The following is a 13,967-nucleotide window of genomic DNA, read 5'->3' as shown; positions in this document are numbered from 1 at the left end:
CTTAGGTATCTGCCTGTCTCTTCCTGTGGAGTCTGGGTGAGATGGCCTCCGCACTGCCTGTGGTCCCCTGGGCCCGTCTCCATTTCTTTACTGCTTTCCAGCTTCTATTTACAGTGGCATTCATTCCTGGCCCCCCAGAGGTTTGCGATCTCTCTGGTAATGGTCTTGATCCTTCTCCCTTGGTGGTCTTGAGGACTGATGCATGCACCTCGTACTGGTGCGACTTGATGGCGGTGTGACAGGTGCGGTCTTTGCTTCACTCCTCTCCTTCGGCACTGTGCTGTCTGTATTCGGAACCGTCGGCCTGGTCGTTCATGCCTTTGTCGACCAGCAGGGGGAGATGCGCCGGTCTCTGTTTTCCACTTTCCCCGGGGGTTTGGCATGTTGGCTTTGGGGAGGCTCTGCTGTCTCTCTGCAGTCTCTCTTCCGGGGGTGGTGAAGGGGAAGGTGTTTTCTTTGTGCTGGATGTGCTGTTTCTCTCCAGATTCAGCCTTCCCTGGGTCTATTTGCCTCAGCAGTGTTGGCCCTTCTCCCTCAATTTGAGGCCTGCTTCCCTAGAGTTTTAGCCGGGGCAATATGTGCTTTCTCCCTGCCTTAGCCCTTGCTTTCCTGGGTCCTCAGGGGGATTTGGGTAGTGCAGACAGGGGTTCTTCTGGTTGTTCAGTATTGGTCTCAATGCTGTTTTTTCCCCTTCTTGAGTTTTGACAGTTTTTCTGCATTGGTGGGTTCCCATACGCCCATCTCCCCTGCTTGCTCCTCTTCTCCACATGTCCTCTATCCTGTGCCTCTGACTGAGAGTTAGACACCTGTGAGGTTGTCCCTGTTGGCTCTTCGCCCCTGACGTCTTGCGGTCCTCCCTGGAGGGTCTTTGACTCTTGGTGTAGGGGAACGGGTCTGTCTCCTGTTTCCTGTCCTTTGGTCAGGGAGTTTGGGTTTTTGTGGGGGATGGTGTTGGGCTGGGTTTACAGATCTCGCACTCCTCCCTTCTCTGTGCCCAATGGGCCTCAATTCTGGTCTTCAGGGGCTCAGTTATGTCTTCTTTCTCTTTTCTGGCAGCTCGCTTTTGCAGACTTTGTTTGCTTCGGAGTTCTGTCTCCTGCTCTCCGGACCCCGCCCAAGGTCTTCCATTGGTGCTTCTGGCATTTGTCTGGTCCTCCTTTACACCCCTGGTTTCCCTTGGCCTTGGGGTTTTTGTCCTTCCTATGTCGTCTCTTGACACATCTTCTGTGGAGTTGGGAGTTCTCCGTTCTATGAATATGTTGTGGGCTCTTCGCATCTTCCTGGGCCATTCCAGTGCATTTGGGCTAGTGGCTCGCTTGTGCGTCCCCTATGGGCTCTCTGGGAGGATTATCGGGCCTTGTTTTTGCATTCTGCCTCGAGAGGTGTTGTGCTCTGTTGTCTTGTCTGACATGGTTGCTTGCCATCCTCTTCCCGCTTCTGGTCCAGTGGCAGTCGCCTCAGAGTGTTTCCTTGTCCTTGGCAATATTTCGGGGTGCGTCACAGTGTGTCATCTGTAATGCTTTACACCTTTTTTCCCCGCCGCAGTCTTCTGTTGGGGATGGCTGCGTCCACAGAGTTTGGCACTCATATTTTGCTTTGTGTTTTTTTTTTGCATTTCCTTTCATGTATGTTGCGTCATCCTTCGTTTCTGTGTAAATCAATCACCACGCGCTTGGGTGTGGGCTCATGCTTAAGGAATGGGACGGGAAGACGTGTGGAAATTTAACTTGCAAACTGAACATTATCTGCGCCATCTTGCCTCTCCCCAGCGCCACGCACAGCGAGCACGCGGCAGCCATTTTTAGGCACCCCACTCTCTCCCCGCTCATTGCCAATCGCCAGCGCGTTCCCCTGTCGCTGCAAGCATCCCCCGCGCACCGGCCACCCCCCCGCTCCCTCATACATGGGCCATAAACCCTCTCATTCTGCGCGACCCTGCCATGGAACCACATCCCACGCCTGACCGACATCCCATACATGGTCATGCCTCTCTTTGATAACCCCCTTCCTCTGCGCCCCATTGTCCGACCCGATCCCAGGCCATCACCTAGCCCTGCGGATGCAGTTTATTGCCCCTACTGTAAGGGAAACACCCCACATCAAAGGGATTACAGTAGATCAAAGCCCCTACCCCCTGAGACCCGACCGGTTGCACACACCCCCGGGAATTGGCGGAATACCCTGCTGCGCGATAGCCCTCTCCTACTGCGGGTGAGGTGGGAACTTCTACTGTAGCTATGTGTGGGATCGGATCTGAGCCGGGGCTTCAGGGGATGTTCTCTCATGCATCAAGGGAATCTCAAGAATGTACTATGTGTAATAAAGCAATAAACCTGTGTATAAGAGACCAGGTCTCAGAGATGCAGTTAGAGCACCTCGTGACGATACCTTGCTGTCTGATCTGATGTGTTCTGCTCCGACGGAATAAAACTTTGTTTCCTGCCTTCCAGTCTCCGGCGCCTGCCTCTTTCATTGGTAAATTATCGAGTGGTATGAGAGGCGATTACCGCCGGGCAAATACTTGAAAGGTTATCGATTGAAACTGCTGCTACCATTTAACAATTGGCGTCCCAAACGTGGGGCCCATCAGCGACACGTGGATCCAGTGGGAGAGGTCCCGACGACAGAGTGAATGACTGCAACGATCGGGAGAGCTCCTGCCCAATAGACCCTCGTCTGGCAGCCGATCATCAGAACTTCACTGGTTCCGAGCAGACCTCTCTCTAGTGATCTACGGTCCTGACTGGGAACCATCAGGAGTGCCGCGGCAAATACGGAGAGTAGAGGACGATCGGGCGCTGGAGGCGGAAGACGAGAAACTGTCCACGCGGTCCGGGTAAGGTCGTGATACACGACAAATTGCGAAATAATTGATTGATTGTTTGAAGTTTTGGAAATACTAGTATTGCTCATTGATTGTTCTCTTTGAGATATTCGCTGTCTACAAACGGGGAGGAGTAGAAATACTCTCTCTCTCTCTCCCTTTGCAGATAGTGAAGGGTAGGTAACGCAGACTTTTGTCCCCGTTGTAACCCGTCGTGCCTATCTTTATCTCCCCACTGGTTGATTGTCCGAACATTGATTGTTTTGAAGAATAGTGCTCTTTGAGATATTCTCTGTTTGCAAATAACGTAGAATAGAAATATTCTGTCTAGTCTTTGCAAATAGTGAAGGGTAGGTAACGCAGACTTTTGTCCCCGTTGAAACCCGTCGTGCCTATCTTTATCTCCCCATTGATTGATTGATTGATTGTCCGAACACTAGTTGTTCGATATTGGTTCTTTGGAGGTATTCTCTGCTCACAAATAACGAGGAATAGAGATATTCTGTCTAGTCTTTGCAAGCAGTGAAAAGATAGGTAGTGCTGACTTTTGTCCCCGTTGAAACCCGTCATGCCTATCTTCTCCCCACTGATTGGTAGTTGGTTCTGCCCGGACCGCTTATTAGAGGTGAACCATCCGGCTCCACTGCAGGGCACCCCTAATAAGGACATGTTCACTAAATATGGACTAGTCGCCGTAGCTTATAGCAAGCTGTGGCATAAATATACCAAGAAGGACCCCGAGAGTCAGTGGCCACTGATGGGATCCTTCGACGACCATAAGATAGAAGTGCTAGAGATAGCTCTGCGTAGCAATAAGACGACGCCTACTATGCTTGACAGTATCGGCATGTGGCGCAAAGAAGCAACGCAACGGAAAAAGAGGGAAGAAGTAAAAGCAGAAAAGGAATTACGAAAGGCAGCTCACCTTGCCACTAGAAAGTTAGAGGAAGAAATAAAGGAGAGAAGGGAAACTAAACTAAGACAGGAGCATGAAACATCAGGCCAGTACGCTGTTAGGACCCCTTCTTTGCTCTACCCTGAGTTGTCCTCTAAGCAACGAACGAATGACGAATTACTATTAGGTCCCCCGATCATTTACATGCCCCCTCCATACGCACCCTCCCAATCGGTAGTGCAACACCCACCACCCCCAAACACGAGCGAAAGCAGTACAGGGGCCTCGGTCCTCACGGCCTCCGCGCCGGCTGAGCCTCTTGTACTGAACCCAACGTCGGCTATAACGTTAGATGACCCTGAAATGAGACAGAAAGAGTCCACCAGAATGAATCGACTAACGAAGGACGAACGAGCAGGAATCGACAAAATAGTAAAGACACTAGTGGAGCGAAAAGAAAGTGAGGAGTATATAACAGACGTGTATAACTCGTATGCCGACAGCCGCAGACGACACTTTGTCGTACGGCTCTGTTATCACGCCCTGAATACATATGAGGATAGATACCACGATAAAGGTCCCGAAGGCTTAGCGGCCCTATATAGGAAGGTAGACATCGGAGAAGAAAGAGAGGGCGACGTGACGAACCTCTTCACTCGTACACTCGAGGTCTACCGACACCTTAAAGAACATAGACAGACCACCAAAGCAGAAACCCCCATAGCGACTAAGCCCCAGGAAGGAAGGGCTGATGCCATGATGCCCATCAAAGAAGCTGCCCCCTACTGGGTCCCCCCACGAGGTCAGGGAACACATGACGACATCAACCACCAAGATGCGAAGGGAAGGGTTGTATATAACTGGGTCTACCAGCCGTGGGATCGGCAAGATATTTTGACCTTTAGAAAAACTCTACCCGACTTGAGAAAGAACCCGACTGCCTTCTACACTGAACTGGGTACAGCCTTAGGCTCAACGATAATGACTTTAGCAGATATCGACTTGTTCTTTGGGCTATGCCTGCCGGCTGATGTGTGGAAACAAATCCGGAAAGTTGACCACGCTGAGCCGTTCGGATATACCTGGGTACAACTCGATACCATAGATAAACAGCGAGAACCAGGACAGAAACCCCCGAAAGCCATATTAGAGCTCCCAGACAAGATTGTACAAAAGCTGAAGACTCTAATCCCAGAAAGAAAGGTAGACTGGTCGATAGTGACGGCTTGCCGCCAGAAACCCCAGGAGGATGTGTCTGAATACTTCTCCCGATTCGAGACTGTGTTTTCCGATTACAGTGGCCAAGACATGACCACCGCAACCGGACATCACCTCTTTGTCCAGAATTATGTGAAGGGTCTGTCACAAGAAGTTTCCCAGAAACTACAGACCAGCGAGAGGAGTTGGGCAGCCTCCAAACCCGCAGCAATTCTCCAGATGGCCCAATACTACGAAAACCAGAAAAACGAGAACGATAGGGCGTCAGAGAAGAAGAAAAAGGAACTAAAGGAGAGGGTAATGATAGCACAGTTGCAAGGGGTGACCATAGGAAGGGAACCCCCGAAAGAGAATTACCAACCAACCGCCCCTAGAAAGCTACCCCCTAGAGACCATACACCTACACCCTACAACGGACGGAGAGACTTAGATGGGAACCAATGTGCGTTCTGTAGAGGGTTCGGACACTGGAAATCCCAGTGCCCGGTCCTTCTGGAACTTAACAAAAATAGGGATCCCAGAAACACAGCATATGACCCCAGAAATAGAGGACAGGGACGAGGGCACACGAACGACGCCATCAACGACAGGCCAGGCAGACCAAACACCTTTGATCGCCCCCGACAACACCAGTGTCAGCAGTCCGACTACGAAAGCACTCATGACTTCGCATAGGACCGCCAGGGGCAAGGGAGGGATCCAGTCGAACTCCGTGTTGACCAGCAAGGTCCTTACGTCACCGCTAAGGTCCTGGGCACGAAATCTCCATTCCTGGTAGATACTGGGGCGACACGTAGCGCGTTATCTAAACGACTGATTCCTAGGGCACCCTTGTCTGGCTCACACGTAACCTCAATAGGCTTCGATGGAACGCCCTCCACTAACCCCTTATCAGCACCAATCTCCTTTGACTTAGACGATAACGTCACTGACACGACCTTTCTGCTCTCCTCCAACACCCCCGATGCTATTATGGGACTTGACTTACTAAAACATTTTCGAGCTACCATCAGATGCTCCCCAGACGGAGTTCGGGTCATCTTGCACGATAACCCAGATCTGTCCAGACCCTGTCACACACGACGTATGCTCTCTATAACTGATGCTGACCTGTCCCTACTCGACACATTACCTTCACATCTATGGGCTAAAACCGACTCAGATGTAGGGCGCATGGTGATTGACCCAGTACACATAACCGTCCGACCGGACGCAGTGCTCCCAAAGCTTCCACAGTATCGGATATCGCCTGAAGGCGAGAAGGCGTTGGTGGAAATCATCGAGTCCCTAGTTGATGCAGGAGTGGTAGAAGAAGTAGTCAGTAATGTTTGCAACAGCCCTATCCTACCCATTGTTAAGAAGCAAGGCGAGGGAGATGAGAAAGCATACCGCTTTATTGTTGACTTACGAGAAGTTAACAAAATAGTCATACCTCAGTACCCCGTGGTCTCAGACATCACCACCATCCTCACCCTGATTCCGTCCACTGCCACTACCTTTACCGTTATTGATCTCAAGAACGCATTCTTTTCCATCCCCATCCACCCGGACAGCCGTTACCTCTTCGGCTTCACCCTAAAAGCCCGTTCATACAGATTCTGTAGGGCACCCCAAGGCTACACTGAGAGTCCCAGCATTTATAGCCAAGCCCTCAAGAGACAACTAGATGCAGTCCAACTACCCGATGGAGTAGTATTAATACAGTACGTCGATGACATCCTTTTGGCGGCCGACACCACTCCACTTGCAGTCACAGCCACCATTCACCTTCTCCGCTTCCTCGCGGAGAATGGTCACAAGGTCTCCAGGAAGAAATTACAATTCTGCCAACCCCAAGTAACATATTTAGGCCACCTACTATCCAAAGACGGGAGAAAACTTACCCCTGACCGAATTCAGACCATCCTAGAAACCCCTGTTCCCAAAACTCAGAAGCAAGTACGGTCCCTAGTAGGCCTCACCTCCTTTTGTCGACAATGGTTGCCAAACTTCAGTCTTATCGTAAAACCCCTGCTTTCCCTGCTGGCTAAAGATGTCCCCTTCCCCCTCCCTTGGACACCCGAATGTCAATCCTCCTTCAAAGAATTACGAGACGCCCTCTGCTCAGCCCCAGTCCTAGGAACCCCAGACTACACTAAACCTTTTTCCCTCTACACCCACGAAAGGGAGGGGTGTGCGTTGTCTGTCCTAACCCAGTCCATAGGCCCTAAACAACGCCCTTGTGCCTACTTCTCTGCCACTCTTGACCCCGTAGCCAGAGCTTTGCCCGCCTGCCTTCGAGCAGTGGCCGCCGCCGCTGTCTCTATCCGGCAAAGCGAGGGGATTGTGCTCTCGAACTCCCTCACTGTATTGGTACCCCATGCGGTTGACACCCTCCTGAACCAAACCAAGACTCAACACCTGACTAGCGCACGATTGACCGGTTACGAACTGACTCTGCTTGCACCCCACATCACATTGAAACGATGCACCACTCTGAATCCAGCTACTCTACTACCGCTCCCTGACGCTGACCCCAATGCGTCCCCTATACATGACTGCGTGACCCTCACCGACGAACAGACCAAGAGTAGGGTTGACCTCCGAGATACTGCCTTCCCGAACCCTGACGGAGAACTGTGGGTGGATGGCTCATGTATCAAGCTCCCCGATGGCACCACCTCAGCTGCCTATGCAGTCACCACGGCCCGAACAGTTGTTGAGACAGCCCGCATCACACAGCGATCCGCACAGGCGGCGGAACTAATAGCTCTCACACGAGCATGCATTCTGGCAGCAGGGACAACCGCAAACATTTACACAGACAGTCAGTATGCCTTCGGGGTAGTTCACCACTTTGGGCTCTTATGGAAAGAGAGGGGATTCCTGACCTCTCATGGCACACCCATCCTGCATGGAGATCTAGTCTCTGCCCTGACCGAAGCGGTCCTCCTACCCACACGGCTGGCCGTGATCAAATGCCAGGCACACAAGAAGGTGACAGACATTATAGGACAGGGAAATGCACTAGCTGACATTACTGCCCGAACCACAGCCGAGAATAGGTCCACGACCCGTATGTACGTGACCAGGTCACAAACTGAGAGATGGAAGGATGCTAGGGAAACGATTAGGGATATCCAACTAGCCAGCACACCTCACGAATTAGCTGAATGGGCCCGGGTGGGATTGAAGGACGATGACGGTTGCTGGCGAACTAAAGACTTGAACAAATGGTTGCTACCAGACTCATACTTGATCCCCATGCTGACCATGGCACACTCCCCCGCACACATAGGGTCTGCCCCCATGATCGAACTCGTCTCCAAAGTCTGGCACAACGACAAGATCCCAGACTCAGCCAAACGTCTGGTCCAACAATGCCTAGTATGCCTCCAACACAACCCTGGGAAAGGAACTGCTGTACCCCGGGGAGGGTTTGGGGTCCCCAATCACCCTTTTGAAGTCCTACAAATGGACTATGTCCAGTTAGAAAGGTGCCAGGGTTTGAAGTACGTACTTGTTGTTGTATGTGCCTTCAGCAAGTGGGTGGAAGCCTATCCAACCCACGACAACACCGCTATGACTACTGCAAAAGTACTACTGAAGGAATTCTTCCCCCGATACGGCCTTTGTCGAATTTTGTGGAGCGACAACGGCCCCCACTTCGTAGCCGAAGTTATCCAACTCATCTTAAAAGGGTTGGGTGTAAAACAGAAATTCCATGCGGTCTTCCATCCCCAATCTGCAGGCCTGGTTGAGCGACACAATGCCACTTTGAAGCTTAAGATAGCAAAAATAGTCGCCACCACAGGACTAAGATGGCCAGACGCTCTCCCACTAGCATTGCTATCAATGCGTTCCACCCCCACCAAACACCACTTAACCCCCTACGAGGTCGTCTTCGGGCGGCCCATGAACCTTTGGACTGCACCAAAACCAACATCCATCCACGACGTCCCGGACGTCCTCATGTCTGATTATCTGTACAATCTAACTAAAACGTTGTCTGTTATCCATCAGCAGGTGCTGCACGCCATTCCCGATGTTTCCAGGGGCCCCGGACACGACATCCAACCCGGTGTCTTCGTCTTAGTGCGTAACTTCCAGCGCACCAAGAGTCTGGAGCCCCGGTGGACGGGCCCCCTGCAAGTCCTGATCACCACCCGAACAGCTCTTCGAGTGGAGGGGAAGCGCAATTGGCTGCATGCACACCACTGCAAGAAGGTATCACCGACCCTGACGACTACGGACAACATCACCGCCCAAGAAGAACTTCTGGACAAAGACCGACCATCCCTGAGCCGCTGCCCGGATACAGAGACACTTGAATTGACTGAATATCCCGATCCCACTGTGCCATCCAAAGAAGGGTATAACTTGCGACGAAAGGAGAGAACTTCGGCTAAGCAGACCACAAACTAAGTTAAAATCTCAGAGCGGTTGCCTAGTCCCCTCAAAGGCCATCAGGAGAGAAACTAAACAAAGTCTGTGGTTCTGCCCGCTACCGAGTTCCTTGAAGGTGATGGAAGCGCCCGACACGAAGATGATGGAAGCAACCGGACGTCCGAAGACCTACTACAAAAACCCAAAGACTGACAGAATACACAGCTCGAAGATTATTATACTTTTCGTCACCCTTCTCTTTTGCCTTCTCCTCATGGTCACCTTCTGGATCATGGAGGAGAGCGCCCCTGCTCATAGGACATTGCTGACCACCGTCCAACCTACCACCATGAAAGAACACCATCTGATCTCACTTTCACCCCAACTCCGAGAAAGACGTAAGGAGTTCTGGAATAACTCTTTTGTGCAGTTGCTCCACCAACACAATCTTGCCGCCAACGCCACTAACTGCTGGATCTGTGGATTGCTACCACATGCCACTGGGCACTCAATCCCTTTCATCCCTTCACCTTTTTCTGTCCATGGTTCCTGCCTCGCCTGGCTGATCCTCCTGCAGGAGAGCTACAAGGACAATGCCACTTCCGGCAAAACTGTGTCACACTTCTACCATGGGTTCTGGCTGAACAAAACTGGAAAAACCTCTGCCCTCTTCTGCCCTCTGAAGTCAAACACTTCCTTCCACCTGGACATCCCTGCCAAAGAACGAGTTGAAATGCAAGTGTTCAACAACCCAGCCAGACCTACCTTCTCTTACCTCCGGAAACGAACGGCCGCCACCCTGACAGTGGCCCTAACCGTCGTCAACATCACTGGATTTGTGTGCCTCGAAGGCCTAGGGGCGCAGCTGGTGGGCCACAGCTCCTGCCTCATCACCCGAACATTGGACTCAGTCGATCCACCCTCCTTTGTTGCCTCCCCGAATATGTACTTCATCTGTGGTACTAAGGCCTACACCTGGCTCCCGAAAGGTTGGGGAGGCACCTGCTACATCGCTTTTGTCCTTCCCCCGACATTGTGGCTCCAGCAAACCATCACCGACAGAAACGTGCCAAAGACATTGTACAAGCCGACTCCACCGGAGCACAGTTCCTGGATGCAGTAAAGGGACTTGTTCCACTCTGGGGGTCCAATGGTAAACAGCCGTGCCATCCGCCACTTAACCCAGACAGTCGAAACAGCAATGAACATTACAGCTGGCGCCCTCGCCAACAACACCGCTGAGCTTCAGGCCGTCCGCCTGGTGGCTCTTCAGAACCGCCTTGTTCTAGATGTGGTTCTGGCTGATCGTGGAGGAGCATGCCGCATCATTGGGTCCAGCTGTTGTACCTACGTACCGGATAACTCACCCTCAGTCTACAAAGCAATTGAACACCTCCACAGACTTTCCGCAGAGGTCCATAAGGAGCAAGAAGGGTGGTCACTTGGGAGCTGGTTTTGGGACACTATTAAAAGTTGGGGATGGAGGCTGTTTTCATTTATCCTAATACCGGTTGTGATACTATGTGGATGTTGCTTGGGGATTCAGTGTCTGCCACCTTTATGTTCGCTTTTTATGAACTGCATCTGCCCTAAGACTTTGAACTTTGAAACAGAGCGGATGAAAGCCCTTTATGAGGTGGAAGTCCGTAGTATTATGGGGATAAATCCGAACTAGACAAGCTGGCGAGATATGTTAAAAGGGAGGACTGTGGAAATTTAACTTGCAAACTGAACATTATCTGCGCCATCTTGCCTCTCCCCAGCGCCACGCACAGTGAGCACGCGGCAGCCATTTTTAGGCACCCCACTCTCTCCCCGCTCATTGCCAATCGCCAGCGCGTTCCCCTGTCGCTGCAAGCATCCCCCGCGCACCGGCCACCCCCCCCGCTCCCTCATACATGGGCCATAAACCCTCTCATTCTGCGCGACCCTGCCATGGAACCACATCCCACGCCTGACCGACATCCCATACATGGTCATGCCTCTCTTTGATAACCCCCTTCCTCTGCGCCCCATTGTCCGACCCGATCCCAGGCCATCACCTAGCCCTGCGGATGCAGTTTATTGCCCCTACTGTAAGGGAAACACCCCACATCAAAGGGATTACAGTAGATCAAAGCCCCTACCCCCTGAGACCCGACCGGTTGCACACACCCCCGGGAATTGGCGGAATACCCTGCTGCGCGATAGCCCTCTCCTACTGCGGGTGAGGTGGGAACTTCTACTGTAGCTATGTGTGGGATCGGATCTGAGCCGGGGCTTCAGGGGATGTTCTCTCATGCATCAAGGGAATCTCAAGAATGTACTATGTGTAATAAAGCAATAAACCTGTGTATAAGAGACCAGGTCTCAGAGATGCAGTTAGAGCACCTCGTGACGATACCTTGCTGTCTGATCTGATGTGTTCTGCTCCGACGGAATAAAACTTTGTTTCCTGCCTTCCAGTCTCCGGCGCCTGCCTCTTTCATTGGTAAATTATCGAGTGGTATGAGAGGCGATCACCGCCGGGCAAATACTTGAAAGGTTATCGATTGAAACTGCCGCTACCATTTAACAGACGGACGAGGAGGTAATGCCCGGTTACTCACTGGTTAGCTTCATTACTCCAAGTCCTGGTCTTCCTGTTCCATTCCTGAGCCCGTCCCTCCCTCATGTCATGATGATGTACTTCCCCCTCTATGCATGCTAGGTAGGTGGTGCCATATTGGGGGAAGTATTTTGACCTCAGGTAGGTAATAGTTTCTGTGGAGCAGGCAAACTGCTCATGCGCAAGGAATGGAACGGGAAGACCAGGACTCGGAGTAACGAAGATTACCGGTGAGAAACCGGGCATTCTTTTTTAAACATCTTATTTTATCGAAAAGATACAACAGTAGTCACCACTGGTGACAAATCTAACCTCTGCTTAGTTGTGAGTATGGAGAATCCAGAATCTTAATGTTAAAAATGAAACCAAGATCCCTCTGTAAAATTTCCAGCATTGCTATCTCCCACAATAGATAGCAGTCCACGAAGTCCGCTACCACTTGCGAATCTGTTAAAGAGCACAGAGTACCTTTTCACCAAATATAATGTTGCAGCTGATTACCTACATTCTGACAACTTGCTCCTTGATCTGTATGGAAATCCACATGGAGACAGAAGTGCAGGTTATGATCATTCATCCAGGTATCCATGCACGCTGAAAGCATTTTACCAAATATTGATGCTAACATAACTGTTAGCTGCATTGGGCTGCACTTCACTGGTATATTTAAATTGTCCATTCCATGAAAGATTATTAACTCTGTATCTACTGTTGCTGGAGATGTGTCTCCTCCTACTGGTATGATATTGGCAATTTAAAAAACATGACGCTCAGATGCCAGGTTCTGATCAGTAAAGATTAAGGCAAACTCTACTGATCTTGTCCTAGAGCCTTGCATTTCTGGCTTACGTTAGATGGTGGTGTTACTGCAGTATTGGGATGTGTTTGCATGCCATCCCTTCTTGCATGCTCACATTACCTGAAGTGTCCCTTAAATTAGAAACTTAGTGCCTGGAGGCAGATATGGACCACCCCGCTCATCCTATCTCTCTCTTTCCTGCCTTCTGTTTCCACACAGGTTCTGGAATAGCTCCATCTCTAGTCTTGCTTTCTGAATAACATCACTTTTTTTGTGAAATCCCCAGACATATTTGACTGCTTTAATTATTTTTGTTTGCGACCTCGGTCATGTTGCCAAAGTGTTCCATCCATGCCAAATAGCAAATATGCGCAACTGCCAACATTGCTTGTTCGATGTTAAAAATCCCTGAAAAAATACTTTGACCTATGCTTGCAAACTTGTGTTTTGTTTGCATCCAGATATATTGGTTGGCATTTAGCACAAACTGCAGTATGGGTGAACGTCTATGCAAGAATAAATTTGTGTGCTAATGAGTGTGAATGTAAAACAATCTAATTGGACATAGCTCTGAAATGGAACAATAAAAGTTGTTTCTTCAACCTCGGCAGTAGCACAAGGATATTAGGGGTAGACGAGAACCTTGGCATGGCAAAAAAGGCAGTGTGTATTCTTTTGTGGTTCCCCTGTTATTACTGTTGGTTTCAGGGCTCTGTAGTAAACAATCTGCGTAGTCTTCACATAGGCTCTACCCGCTGACAGAAAGAAGTACTGTAGTACAGACAGTCTGCACTTGTAGTTCACATATGGAGTATATTTTAAAACAATTTTAAGAGGCAATGAAAGAGTGGAACACTTAGGGAATGCTGATTTACTAACACTTGTTTCTCTATTTTCTGCAGTGAGAACCTCTACAGTAGCACTCTGGGCGGGGGTGTGGCCACTCCACCCATGCTCATCGTGTTCTATGGAAAGCATTCTGTGATCCCTCCTTTGTGGCACGTGCGGCACCTGGGTAAGTAGAGTGACCTTTCTTGACACTGGATGGCACTCACCTGTGTACAGGGAAGTAAGCGCAGAGGTGACTATTTTGCTTCAGACCTGCACAATAAATTACCATAGTTAGCAAAATAAACTATCCTCAGTACCAACCTGGTCATGGCTGCTTAGTTGACAGGCCCCAATATAAGAATCTTCAATGGTCTAAGGCGTACATATTATGCTGTGGTTGGCTCTGCTGTGGCCACATGTGCATGAGCCAGGTATCCTGCATACTCTT

At 50.5% G+C, this 13,967-nt stretch overlaps 1 protein-coding gene across 2 annotated transcripts in view; it reads left to right on the top strand.

Moving 5' to 3' along the window:
* Positions 1–13,967, top strand: part of GLT8D2 (glycosyltransferase 8 domain containing 2) — a 138,445-nt gene that overhangs the window by 90,900 nt on the left and 33,578 nt on the right. For both annotated transcript variants that reach the window (XM_085653251.1, XM_085653252.1), the window contains exon 9: positions 13,591–13,703. In XM_085653251.1, coding sequence (XP_085509377.1) covers positions 13,591–13,703 — 113 coding nt within the window. The remainder of the gene's footprint in view (positions 1–13,590; positions 13,704–13,967) is intronic.

The sequence above is a fragment of the Triturus cristatus genome, chromosome 4_1, assembly GCF_964204655.1.
Source record: "Triturus cristatus chromosome 4_1, aTriCri1.1, whole genome shotgun sequence".
In the NCBI taxonomy this organism is placed as follows: Eukaryota; Metazoa; Chordata; class Amphibia; order Caudata; family Salamandridae; genus Triturus; species Triturus cristatus.
This window is presented reverse-complemented; position numbering and strand designations above follow the sequence as displayed.